The sequence below is a fragment of the Echinops telfairi genome, unplaced genomic scaffold (genome assembly GCF_000313985.2).
Source record: "Echinops telfairi isolate 266 unplaced genomic scaffold, ASM31398v2 ScPeMD7_9;HRSCAF=40, whole genome shotgun sequence".
Taxonomy (NCBI): Eukaryota; Metazoa; Chordata; class Mammalia; order Afrosoricida; family Tenrecidae; genus Echinops; species Echinops telfairi.
The window spans coordinates 23906006-23919927 of NW_022103906.1; the positions used below are offsets into that span (position 1 = coordinate 23906006).

Here is a 13922-nt window from a genome sequence, read left to right on the forward strand (position 1 = left end):
TCCCTTAAGCACACGCTCCCTTAAGCACACGCTCCCTTAAGCACACGCTCCCTTAAGCACACGCTCCCTTAAGCACACGCTCCCTTAAGCACACGTTGTGAGTCTGAAGCTCCTCAGAGGCAGCTGGTTTGAGGTCTCATCCTATTGTGGAGAGAGGACTTCCGTGAATCAGCTGTCAGGTTCACTGCCATGGAGTCAGGGCTGACTCAGGACTCTCCGGTGGGAACAGAGACTGTGACTATTTAAGGGAGCCCAAAGCCTGGTCTTTCTGCCCCCAGAGCGGCTGGTGCTTCCCACTACCCTGTGTACCTCAGCCCAATGCCTGGGCCTCCTTCCCTAGCCCTGCGCTCCTCAGCTAACGCACTTTGTCCAGAGAGAGAGAGAGAGATACCTCGTGGCTTCCTCTTCCTTCTCCAGCTTTTTTCTCTAGGAACCAAAGACAGGCATTCGTGAGGGTGAGGGTAGGGTCCATGCAGGACAGACGCCCCAATGGCCCCCAGGTCCTCAGCTGCACGCCGCATGGGCAGCAGCCTGTACCCTGACCACCCACCCACTGACTGAGGGAGTCTGGCCCAGCCCCTGTGGCTGGCCCCACCTTAGCAGCACTCATCTGCCTCTGCGGTGCCGGTCTCTTCGACTGTTTCACGGGCGTCTCCTCTTCGTCCGAGAACAGAGTTTCTTTCTCCTCCTCCTCCTCGTCGTCATCATCATCCTCCTCGTCACCACTGCTATCTTCCTCCTCTCCTTCCTCCTCCTCATCTCCCAAGCTAAGGTCTGGCGTGTCTATCGTGGCACGGGGAGGGAGGGAGAGGTGGGTGGGCGTGGGAGAAAGGCAGTGTCCCAGGGCTTCAGGGGGTGAGGCCGGCCGGCTGACCACGTGGTCCGTGGGGGAGCACTTACCCGCCGTGCCCCCAGGGATGCTGCAGAGGCCTGTGTCGCCCCATCTGCCTTGGCCTCAGTTTCCCCAAGGGCTTCCCATGGACCCACTCCCTACCCACTGGGCACCCCAACCACCCTCTGAAGGGCGCCCCCATGTGTTGCCCCTCACGTGGCCTCAAGTGCAGCGTGGCTGAGGCCCAGACACGGTGACGAAAAGGAGCCTTGCCTGTGGCTTCCCCTGTATGTAGCGGCCTCTGACGGTCTTCTCTAACCTCCCTGGGGAGTGAGGCCCTGCTCTGGCCTTGGCCCTTCCGAGCCCAGGACTTACCGTAATACTCCTGCCCACTGAGGAGCACGGGCCCAGAGCCAGCCCGGAGCTGAAACGTGACGGGTGGGGTGAACTCCAAGCCCACAAAGGACACCTGCCATGGGGACAAGACAAAGCCGGCTCAGGCTGAGCGCCTGGCTGGGGCTGTGGGCCGCCGCGGTCCTCGATGTCTTCCCACCACATACATGTCACCTGTCACCTGTCCGCGGGGCCCCACTGCCTTTGCGGCCACCCTGTGGCCTCCTGAAAAAAACGTGGCCCGAGACCATCACATTCTCGCGACGATGACAGATACCCGCTGCCAAGCTGAGGAATCCGATCCAAGCAAAGCGGACCCGAGTGCCTATGGACAGCCTTTCCTGTGTCTCTGCACGTGGAACACATTTTAGCCCAAACGGGTAACTCCTGACTCATCTTTCTCTGTTGTTGTTAGGGGCTGGCGAGTCGGTTCCTATGACAACAGAACACACCACTGCCCAGCCCTGTGCCATCCTCACGAGCTTGTACGGGTAGCACAGGATTTACCGCCTTGACACCGGCCCCGGTTTCTAGAATGCGAGCTATCTACAGACCACTTCTGTGTGCCCAGTTCCGACTACCTGCTAGGCTCCCGGCAGAGTGCCCCTCCTGTTTCGTCTCAGTCCATCCCATGTGACAGGCCCACAAAGCAGGCAGCACTGCTCTACAGAGGGGGCGCAGAGGTACAGAGGGACCCCAGCCCTTCTGACGCAGCCCTGCGCTCACCACACCTGGCAATGCTGGACCAGAGGGGACGTCTGAGCCAGCCAGGCTGTGCCAGGGGGGTCTCCTGGCTCCAGAAATAAGACAGAGACTGCAGCAGCTCGGAGGGAAAGCAGCCACACTCACTCATGGAGGGCCGAGGCCTGCGCCAAGGAGCAGAGAGGAGAAACAGCCCATGGTGCAGGGACAGGTGCCTCAGGGGACTGCAGCCTCGGTGCCAAGTCCCTGGACAAGAGTTGAGGAGAGAGGACGACACCAAACAAGCTAAAAGCAGCGACTTACCACCAGCCACCCAGCCCTGTTCCTGCCGGGAGGTGCTGCCAAGGCCGTCTTCCACTCAGCAGGACCCCATGGAACAGAGCAGATTTGCCCCAGGGGGGTTTTCTAGGTTGTAATCGTTATGAGTAGAAGCCCGAAGGTGGGTTTGAACCAACCACCTTCTGGTTAGCGGCCAACTGACAACAAGCACTGAACTGCTTGCCACCAAGGCTGAAGGACAGTTAGAAGGACGCTGGAGTAGGAGGAAAGGAGCAGCCACTGGTGCGGCTCTGGAAGCATCTGCTCGCCCGGACCACGGCTCCCCGGCCAGCGGACTAGGAGACCCAGGTTTGCCCCGTTCCAAGGTGACCTGACAGAACGTGGGAGTAGCCATGCCCTGGAAGTCACACCCAGGGATACTTGCTGACGATGGTTCAAAGAAGGCGGCAGCGGCCGAGACGGCACACAGACAGGGAGTCTCCAGAAAGTCCAGGCAGATTCAGAGGATCAGGTGGGGGGAGGAGCTACCGGGGCTGCTGGCTGCTGGACCCTGGCTGACAGCAGCCAATGCCAGAAAGGTGTTTCCTTGTGCTTTACTGACTCTGCAAAGGCATTCGACAGTGTGGACTGGGACAAAGTACGGGTAACATTGGGAAGAGGGGCTTGGGAACACCTCCGTGGGCCCATGTGCACAACCACACAGCGGCCATTTGACTAGAACGAGAGAAGACTGCGCAGCTTCGTTCCAGAGAAGTGCGCATCAGGGCGGTAGCCTTGAACCCTATGCCTTCAAAGTGTATGCCCAGCACACCATCGGCGAGGCTGGACTACAAGGAGAATGTGGCATCGGGGCTGGAGGAAAGTTCATTAACCTCCAATGTGCAGGGGACACAACCTTGCTGGCTGACCGTCAAGAGGACTTGAAGCCCTTCCGAAGGAACTCAATGGGAAGGAAACAGAAGTCCTCCCCACTGGATCGATAGACATCATGACAACCCGAGGAAAAAAGATGGGGAGTTGTGAGGACTTTATTGTATTTGGAACCCAAAACCCATGCTCGCGCGAGCATTAGAGAAATGCTTCAAGAAATGTGTGCAGAAGCCAAATCTTGTCTTGCAGTGGGCAGATCTGCCACACAAGACCTCTTCAAGTGTGAGGGAACAAAGATGTCGTTTTGGCCTCTGTAAGGTGCGCTTGACCCAAGCCATGGTATTTTAATCGTCTCATGTGCATGTGCAAATTGGGCAATGGGAAAAGGAAGATCTCGGAAGAATGGATGTGTTGGCAAAGAATCTGGAAAGCACCACGGACTGCCAGAAAAACAAACAGATCTGTCTGGGCAGAAGTACAGCCGGAATGCTCCTTAGAAGCAAGTCTTCATCTCCTACGCTGCTGCTGCGGCTGCTGCCTTTTTAAAACAGTTTACTAACTAGCTGACCTTAGACCAGTTAAGTGACTTCTAGAAGATGTGTACAACACAGGCCTCCTGGTGCCAGTTCTTTGGGAAATGCAACAATGAATGACGCAGAAATCACCTACCAGGAAGAAAATATGTATCTAACTGAATAAAAATATAAGAAGAACCCCAGAGGCTTATTAAACAGCACATGCTGTTAGCGTTGCAGTGCTTTTCCTCAGTACAGAAAGGATCCGCAGCGCAGAGGCACGACTGTAGCTCATGTGCTTTGAACATGTTCCCAGGAGGGACCAGTCCCTGGAGAAGGAAGTCGTGCTTGGTAAAGCAGAGGCAGCAGAGAAGAGGAAGGGCCTTAAGGAGATGGACTCACACCAGCTGTGACAATGGGCTTGAACACGACCATTGTGAGGCTGGGTCAGGACGGGGCAGTGTCTCGTTCTGTCGTGAATAGGCGCTCTATCAAGTCGGAACCAACCTAATGGTCCCCAACCACTACCACCACCACCTGTGAGACTGAACATTCATGCCTGTACCTTTCACTCACACGAGGTCAAACGTTACCTCCTGGGCACTGCCTCACCAAGAACCTGGTGTAAAACGAACCCCAGACTTGTGCTATTACTCTGAGGACATTCCCCAAACACAGGCCACACCAAATGTTTTCAGGGGAATGAAACACAAGCTTGCAGATGAATTATCACTGAACATCACAGAACACGTCCGAAACAATCCTGCTGCCTCGGCAGAAACAAAACGACTGTAGGCTAGCACGGCCAAGGACGCCACTTGTCCTGACAGGCCGTCGGCTTGGCTCCGACCCATAGCGACCCTAAGCGCAAGAGAGCGAAACCCTGCCCCGTCTGGCGCAGTCCTCATGATTGTTCCCATGTGTGGCCCATTGTTGCAGCCATCGCGTCCATCCAGCTGCTTGAGGGCCTTCCTCTCCCTCACTGCCCCTCGACTCCTTCCCCAGGGACGGGTCTCCGCTGACAACATGCCCAAAGTATGTGAGGTGCAGTCTCACCAGGGCCTTCAAAAAAAAATTGGTGGATAAAATGAAGTGAAAAGAGAATGGAATATATCCACAGATTTCTTTTTAGCCCAGATGAGATTGCGGGCTATGGTGGGCTGCCAATCATAAGATCAAGAGTTCAAAGCCACCAGGCTTTCTACTCCTGTTAAGAGTTCCTATCTCAGAAACCCACAGGGCCAGTTCTACTCTGCCTTATAGGGTCGGTATGAATCAGAATGGATTCAAAGACAGTGGGTTGGTTTAGTTTTTGTATAAGCATCAAAATAAACTGAGCAAGGGGTTAAAAAGCAGACCGACCAGCTGCAGCCAGAATTCGTAAACTGGAATGGCAATGTGAAGAAATAGCCAGTGTGTACACAGAGAGAGAGACTGAAAACTTGAAACTGGTGTTGTTACGTAGAAGACACAATAATCAGATCCAACCATGTGTCTCCTGAGAAGGAGGAGTCCTTCAAAGTGATAAGAGTTTCCCAGAGAAGATCAAAGCCAGTGCCGCTTCATATCCAGAAAGCCTGTGTCTTGAACAGAGAGATAAGAAGCAGCCCACACTCAATGATAACAAACAAACAAAACCCAGGAGAATCTCTTCAACTCGGGCAGATTTCAAAAAAATGGAGCAATAGTCAAAGATTAAGAATTTCAGCAGCAGCAGAAATCAGAATTTAAAAAGGCATCCTCAAAGTTTCAGAGAATGTCATTGTCTATCAGCATAAGGTTGCTAAGGAGCCCTGATTCTGCAGTGGGCCAAGTAGTGAGCTGCTAACCACAAGATCAGCAGTTCAAACCCAGCAGCAGCTTGGCAGCAGAGAGCTGAGGCTGTCTGCTCCCGTAAAGGTTTACACTCTCAGAACCACTAAGGAGCAGTTCAGCGGAACGACTTGATAGCAGGGGAGAAAAGCTGCTATGCATTGGAATGGACTCCAGGATGGCCAATTGCCTACTGAAAAGCGTTTCAAAGGGATGGGGATTAAATCATGAAGGGCGTGGTGATGGGTAGTAAGAAGCAGTGGTGAGCAAACAGGCTGGTAAATAAAGGAACACTGTTTTAGAGTAAATAACCATGACTGTGACTTTACTCACAGCTCCCCAGTCGATGGTGACCCTATCAGACAGGGTACAACTGCCCCCTGGGAATTTCCGAGGCGTAACTCTACTGGAGTACAAAGTCCTGTCTTTCTCCCCAGGAATGGCTAGTGGTTTTGAACCTGACCTTGCGGATTACAGCCCACTGCGTAACCACCATGCCACTAGGGCTTCTAAATAGACATTGAGTGTAATATAAAATAGCACCAGTGATGATCAGTTTGGGGAGGTGTCCACGTTGGAGCTAAAACACTAGGATGGTCAGAACAGGAACGTAGGAAGAGATTAAAGCCCCCGGGACCTGGGAGGAATGAAACAAGGCTTGGCCGAGTCTCACGCGATTGCTAAACGTTGAAGGATAGTCAGTAAAAATTAGCAACTTCAGCTTCCAAGCCAGTCGACATGGAAAGAAGAAAGCTGGCCCATCTAATAAAAGACAGAAAGAAAAAGAACAATTAGTGAAGGAATAGTAAGAAGGCAAGGAAAGCAGAGGGTAGAAATAAACCCAAGTATACGAGCAATCAATATAACCAAACAATACAATGCTAGCTAATACCGCTTACAAAACACACACACCCAAGGGCAGGTGGGTGGGGGAGCACTAGAACTGATTGTGATTGCACAAGTCATTTTAAAGGCAATATAATCATGGTGTGCTGGGGGTGGGCAGGGGGGCACTCTAAGATAGATGTGGTGGTAATTGTACAATGTACAATTCCCCTTGATACGGTTGAACTACTCAATTGTATGATATATAAATTATATGCCAATGAAACTGTTGAGGAAAAAGTCAGTTAAAACTCTGAATGTTTATCCTATTGGAATATATCATGACTCGAACACCCCCCCTCCCCCCGGCCCCCCCCTAGACACACGGAACATGAAGACATGCAGGTGTGGGGAGCTGAAAACATGACCACTTCGTGTGATGGAGCTCCGGTGCCCACCCTTCCTTCCCAGGTGCCTCCAGGGGGGCTCCCCCTCCACCTTTGGGATAGCAGTCGGGGGTGTGAGCTTCTCAAGGGCTGGTTTTTCACAAGTAGCATGCCATGCCTTTCTTCCAAGGCACCTCTGGCTGGATCCTAAGCCCTCCCTCCCTTTCCATTAACTGTGTGTACCACCTGGGACTTCACCACAACCAGACCCTGATCAGGCTCTAACATGGTGCTCAGCAGAAAGACTGTAGTCCTGGCACCTTTGTAGTTAGTTAGCTGGGACTAAACTCCCGGCTGATGAGTTGTAAGAACTTGGTGAGTGGGACTTGTTGAAAGACTGCACCAAGTGGTTAGAGGTTAAACCCCAGCCAGTGGCTCCTGAAGAGCTGCTCCTGTAAAGATGAGCCCACACCAAATCCGCTGGCTGTGAATCTTCACAGGGTCAGGTAGCTTCATCGTTCTCTCTCAGACCATCTGGTGGGTTTGAACCACCAACCTCACAATGAGCAGGCCAAGGCTTACCAAGCAGCGCCACTAGGATTACAGCCTAGGCAACCTTGTGGTGTAGTTCTACTCTGTCCAGTGGGGTTGCTGCAAGTCAGGATCTACTCAATGGTACCTAACAACAACAAGAGGCAAAGAAAGGGACTTCAACCTGAACCTTACTCCAAAGTCATTCAAGGTGCATCACAGACGTGAATTATAAGCAAATAGAAAATCTTTCAGATGTAAGGCTAAGCAAAGAGTTCTCAGATTTGACACCAAAAGTCACAAAAATGGATAAAATGGGCTTATCAAAATGAGCCACTTGTTCTGTGAATGCTCGTCAGAGAAGATAAGAAATGAAGCTATACATTGGGAGAGAATATTTACAAATCCCATATTCAATAAAGGAGTGATGCTTGCTTAGAACACAAAAAGAACTCTTAAAAATCAATAGTACAAAACATTTTGACAAATAAACACTTGAACAGATTTTAATCATCATTAGCGATTAGGGATATGCAAATTAAAGCCACCACGAGACCTCTCTGTGGCTTAAGAAAGCAAACACACAACATGCCAGCCATGCTGGGAAGGGTTCAGGGACACTGGCTCCCTCACATTGCAAGCAGCAGCTACCCAGGAAAACAGTGCAGTCATTTCTGACTGACTATACAACTTCAGTGTGATCCCACATTTGCACTCCTGGGCATTGATGCCAGAGAACTATAGACTCATGTCCACATAAAAGCCCCCCCACAAATGTTCCCATGCATTTTATTTGTAATAGATACATTGGAATCAAACCAGCTGTCCCTCAAAAGACTCACGGCTAAACGGATGGTGGTACGTCCACGTGATGAAGTATTAGTCACCAAGCAAAGACACAAGCTGCCAGTACACACAGCCACGTGGGCGGATCCCAGAGCATCATGGTGAGTGAAGTAGTCAATCCCATGTATATAAATATCGATGCAGCAATTTTCAAATGACACAATGGTAGCAATGGAGGGCAGATTGGGGGCTGACTAGGGGGAGAGGTGAGGAAGAGAGGGCTGGAGGTGAGTGTGATTACAGAAGGGCGTCGGGAAGGGCGTGTTGGAACGAGTGAGTACCTGGACTGTGGTGGTGGGGAGGGGGACATGACCGTGAACATGTACAACTTAAACACACACGTACAAGGAGACCAGGGACATCTGAGTAAAATGGATGGATTGTATCAATGTTAATATTCTGATTATAATGGGATAGTACAGTTTTGCAAAATGTTACAACTGGGCAGAACATCCAAGGCATTTCTGTGTCTTGTTTTGCCCACTGCATGTTTGCGTCTACAGTTAAAAAATAAAGTTAACAAGCACACACATACGAAGCAAAAATAAAATGACCAAAAAAAATACAGCTAAAAGTCCCCAACAAATAGGCATTTAAAAGTACATTTTTTTAAAAAAAGAGTCTTAGGTTGATAGAAAAACTGCAAGCAGTGGTTTTTCACTGAGCATCTGGCGTCAGGGTGGGGTCCTGGTAATAACTGAACTGATGTTGATGCTTTGTTATCAACGTCATGGTTTACACGAGGGCTCACTTTTGTGCTGTGCAGTTGGCCAGATCTTGACAGATGTAGAATGTCATGAAGCCACCCCATCATGCTACTTACAGAGTCATTTCACTGCCCTGAAATCCCTGTGTTGCACCCCTCTATCCCTTCTCCCGGAGCTCCTGACGCCCACTGTCTGTCTCACTTTTCGCTCTCGCTTGGCTGCTTCCAGACTGTCATATAGCGGGAATCATACAGTATGCAGCGTTTTAGATTGGCTTCTTTCCCTATGCCACATGCGAGAGTACCTCCATCCCCTCCTCACCCCCACCCCATCGCTCGATAGTTCATCCCTTTACCTGCGAAAACGATATTGTATAGCTGCATTTTTGTTCTCCTCTCGCCTGCCGAGGGACATCGTGGCTGCTTCCGATGTTTGACAACGATGAATAAAGCTGGCTTACACGTTCGTTCTCAGGTGCGTTCGACTGCAGGTGCAGATCGGACTTCTCGATTCACTTGGGTGAGTGAGGAATCAGCTGGTAAGCCTATGTTACGCTTTGTAAAAGCCTGCCAAACTGTCTTCCAAAGTGGATGCACCATTTTAAGTTCCCATCAGTGATACAGGAGTTCCTGATGCTCCACACAGCCTCTTTCCAGCATTTGAGGTCAGTGTCTGGGAGGGTGGTCACTGTGATCGGTGTCATAGTGATGCCTCCTTTCAATTTGCGGGACTGTGATATAACATGGTGGTGAGCATGTTTTCAAAGGCCTATTGGCCATCCGAATATCTTCTTTGGTAAGGTGTTTCGTTTGGCTCTTTGGTCTTATTATTATACTTTTAATCGAGTTGTTTCTTATTGTTAGTTTTAAAGGGATCTTTGCTTGGGATACAAATCTCTTAGCAGTGAATGTGTTTTACAGATATTTGCTCCATCTCTGGTTTAGGTGACACAAAGGTTAAGTGCTCAACTGCTGACTGAAAGGTTAGCGACTTAAACTACCAGCTGGCTCTCCCAGTGGAAACCCACAGGGCTGTTCTGCTCTGAGCCATCGGTCACTGGGAGCTGACGTTGTCTCCATAGCAACAGGTTTTTGGCTGGTGGCTTGTCTATGCATTTTCCTAGCAGTCTTTCACAGAACGGAAGTTAAAAAGATTTTAAATCATTTTGCTGGGGGCTCGTACAACTCTTATCACAATCCATCCATCCATTGTGTCAAGGACTTTTGTACATTTGTTGAATCATCGTTCTCTAAACATTTGCTTTCTACTGGAGCCCTTGGTATCAGCTTCTCACTTTTCCCACTCCCTCCCTCATGAACCCTTGATAATTCATAAATTATTATTTTGTCATGTCTTACACTGTCCAACGTCTCCCTTCGCCAAAAGAAGTTTACAATTTTAATTTTTCTTTCATAAATCATGATTTTTATATTGTATCTAAAACCTTGCATGGGTCATTTTGAATTGGACACATAGACTGCTATGGCAGGAATGATAAATTGAAGAGGATGGCATCACATGATCAAAAAGAACATTTCAAGATCTATCCTCAAGTACACCTTGCTGGTGATAGGATAATCTCCATATACCTGAAAGGAAGACCCATAAATACGACCATTACTCAAATTTATGCACCAACCACTAGTGCCAAGCCCCAACCAAAGTCAGTGGCCTCTAGTCGATGTTGAGGCTCATAGTGACTCTGACAGAGTTTCTGAGACTAACTCTTTACAGGAGGAGAAAGCCTTGTTTTTCTCTTGTGGAACTGGCTGGTGGTTTCAAACTGCTGAGACTGTGGTTAGCAGAGCTGCTGAGGTTGTGGTTAGCAGCCCAACGTGTAACCACTATGCCACCAGGGGGCCTTCACTAATGCCAAAGAGGAACCAATTTAAGGTTGTTTTTTTTTGTTCCGTGCTTTTACAAACTTCTGCAGTCTGCAATTCACAAAACATGCAATGACTATGCACTGATGTTTACTGCCGATTGGAACGCAAACGTTGGAAACAAAGGAGGATGTATAGTTGGAAAATAGGGCCTCAGTGATAGAGACTTTGCAGGAGATCACATGACAGGGTTTTGCAAGACCAATCACTTATTTATGACACATACTTTTTCTCAACAATAGAAAGGGCGGCTATATACATGGACCTCACCAAGACGGAATACACAGGAATCAAACCAACCACAGCCGTGGAAAAAGACAACAGGGCAGTTCAGGGGCAAGGGCCGATTGTGGAATGGACTGTCAGTTATTTACATTCAAATTCAAGTTGAAGCTGAAGAAAATGAGAATAAGTCCTCGGGAGCCAAAGTACAACCTTGAGCATATGAATCTTCCAGGCCCTCTGAAGGGTAGGCATGAACACTAGCACCTGGAGACCAGACAAGTTATGGAATAAAATCAGTCAAGAAAATCAGTCTTCATACGCGAAGAAAGCAAAGGGTCATTACAAAGACATGGAAGCAAGAAAAGAGCAAAGGAGATGTCAGAAGAGAGAATAAAACTTGCTCAAATGCAGACTAGCTAACGAGGAAGGAAGGAAGGATGAAGGACAAGTCGAACAGGAGACTCCAAAGGGCAAGCTGGGAAAACAAGGTCTGACAATGACATGTGCACATACGCGGAGTTAGAAGACCCAAAGGGAACCTGATCCGCAGTTCTAGAGGTGGGAGAACTGAAGAAAAACTTCAAGCCTCAGTTACAATATTGAAGGATTCTATGGGCAAAAGGATGCAGGAAACATAAAAATAACATGGAAGGAATACATAGAGTGACTGTATTGATAATAACAAAAATGGATCAATGCTTGTGCAAGATATGGCAAAAAAGAAATTATAGAGAAGAAACATTCATCTTTTCAGGAAGTAGCATATGAGTAACAATCGGTGGAATTGAAGAATTCCAGGCTACACTGAAGGTGTTGGTGAAAAACAAGGTTCCAAGCCTTGACAGAATACCAATAGAAATGTTTTTTTGTTTTTTTAAAATAATGCAGTACTTAGTATTCACAAGTCTCTGTCAATAAATTTGGAAGACAGCTCCTTGGCCAAGCAACAAGAAGAAATCCAAATTTACACCCATCCCAAGAAAAGTGACTTAACAGAATGGGGGAAATGACCAGGCAGTACTATTAAATATCACACACAAGTAAAATGTTGCCGAAGACGATTCAAGAATGGTTGCAGCAGTATTTCAATACTGAGCTTCCAGAGATGCACACTGCGTTCAGAAGAAATGGTGGAAATGAGTGATATCCTTGGTGGTGTCAGATACTTGGCTGAAAGTAGAGACTAGCAGAAAGAGATGTTTCACTGGCTGCACAAAGGCATTTGACTGTGTGGCTCCCAATAAACTACAAATAACATTGTGGAGAATGGGAATTCTGGAACAATTGTGTTCATGTGAAATCTGTACACAGATTAAGAGGCAAGTTTTTCCAGCCGAACAAGGGGGGACTGTATGGTTTGAAATCAGAAAAGATGTGCGTCAGGGTTCTACCCTTTCCCCCATACGTGTTCCAGCTGTACGCTGAATAGTCAGGGAGACAAGGCTACCCGAGGGAGGCTTCCTAGCAACCTGTAACATGCAGGCAACACAACCGTGCGTGCTGCAAGTGAGGAGGGCTTGCAATGCTTGCTGCTGAAGATCACAGACTGCAGCCTTCAGTCTGAAATGCACTTCAACATAAAACAAAAGTCCCCACAACTTGACCAATAAGCAATATGAAGATGAAGATGAAAGGTCGATCCTGTCAAGGATTTCATTTTATTTGGATCCACAGACAATGCCCATGGAAGCTGCGGCTGAGAGATCACCTGACACACGGCATTGAACAAATCGGTTATGAAACATCTGTCGAGTGTTCAAAAGCAAAGAGGTCACTTTGAAGAAGATGCATTGCTAAGTATTGGCTAATGGAAGGCTACTGTTGAAAACAGAGGAAGGAACAGGAGTTGGAAAATAGGGCCTTGGAAGTGAAAGATCACGTGATAGACTTTGGAAAGGCTTCTTTATGGCAAATGCCTTTTTTTAAAGCAAGCATGGTGCCTGTACAGGTGGGCTTCTTCAGATGGAACACACAGAAATCAAATTGACTGCATTTATGAGACAAGACAACGGAGAAGCTCAATTATCCGCAGCCAAAGACAGGCAGGGTCTGACTGTGGAACAGATCAATCAATTTAAACTGATTAAAATGAAAAGAAGTCTAGAACAGCCGAAAGACGACCTTGAGTGTATTCCACCTGAGTTTCAAGAACATCTCAAGAACAGATGTGATGCACTAAACACTTTTGACAGGAGACCTGATGAGCTGTGGGATGACATTAGCACATCATGAAGAGAGCAGAAGGTCCTTAACAGACAGGGAAGAAAGAAAGGATCAGTGTGGCTGTCAGAAGTCTGACATGCGCCCTTCCTCTTGAAGTAGCTGAGGCAAACCGGAGAAATGAGGGAGCCAAAGAACTGAACAGCCAACAAATGTAAAGGGCAGCATGAGAAGACAAAGTTAAGTATTATCATGAACCCTGGAAAGAGCTAGCGTTAGAAAACCAAAAAGGGGGGCTGACTCCAATCCCAACTACGTAGACAGACCCCCTCCCCCCAGAAGAATTCACTTCAGGGGACAGCACTGAAGCTACAGCTCAGGGAGAGGGACATGTCTGATCAGAGCACACAGAGCAAATGAAGGGAGAGGAAGAAAGTGGAGTACACCTTGGCCCACCAAGCCCTGAGGACCATATTCCTGCTCAGAGCAGCCAAAGCACAGAAAGGACCATAGGATCGGCTCCACTGCAAGACATGACATCCCTCACTGACCCATCGCCCTATGGGGGACAACACTGGAGACACAGTGTGGGAATTGTGCCCCATCTGACCCCACCACACCAAGGCAAAACACAGGGCGTGGAACAGAACAGCAAGGGGAACAGAGCAACAAAGTCCCCAGGGAATACCAAAAATAGACTTTGGGGCCAGGGCTTGGCGCCCCATCAGACTCGACCAGAAAACACTCTTAAAGGCTAACAAACAGTCTTGAACTAACTACAATCTTTTTCTTTCTTGTTGTTGTGTTGTTTTTTTGTCATTGGTTTGTTGTTGTTTCATTTTATTTTGTTGCTTGGTTTTGCTCTGTCTTGTTTTTGTGCATGTTATTATCTCTGCAGGTCTGTCTAAATGAAATAGGCTGGATGAACAATCTGGAGGAGAAAACAACAGGACTGA

The 13922-nt window shown here is 48.5% G+C and overlaps 1 protein-coding gene across 1 annotated transcript in view; it reads right to left on the reverse strand.

Annotated features, from left to right (window-relative positions):
* The window catches only part of NPM2 (nucleophosmin/nucleoplasmin 2), a 19660-nt gene that overhangs the window by 874 nt on the left and 4864 nt on the right, over nt 1-13922 (reverse strand). The window contains exons 5-7 of the mRNA XM_045286888.1: nt 1208-1301; nt 596-783; nt 392-426 (exon numbers count right to left, since the gene is read on the reverse strand). Coding sequence (XP_045142823.1) covers nt 392-426; nt 596-783; nt 1208-1301 — 317 coding nt within the window. The remainder of the gene's footprint in view (nt 1-391; nt 427-595; nt 784-1207; nt 1302-13922) is intronic.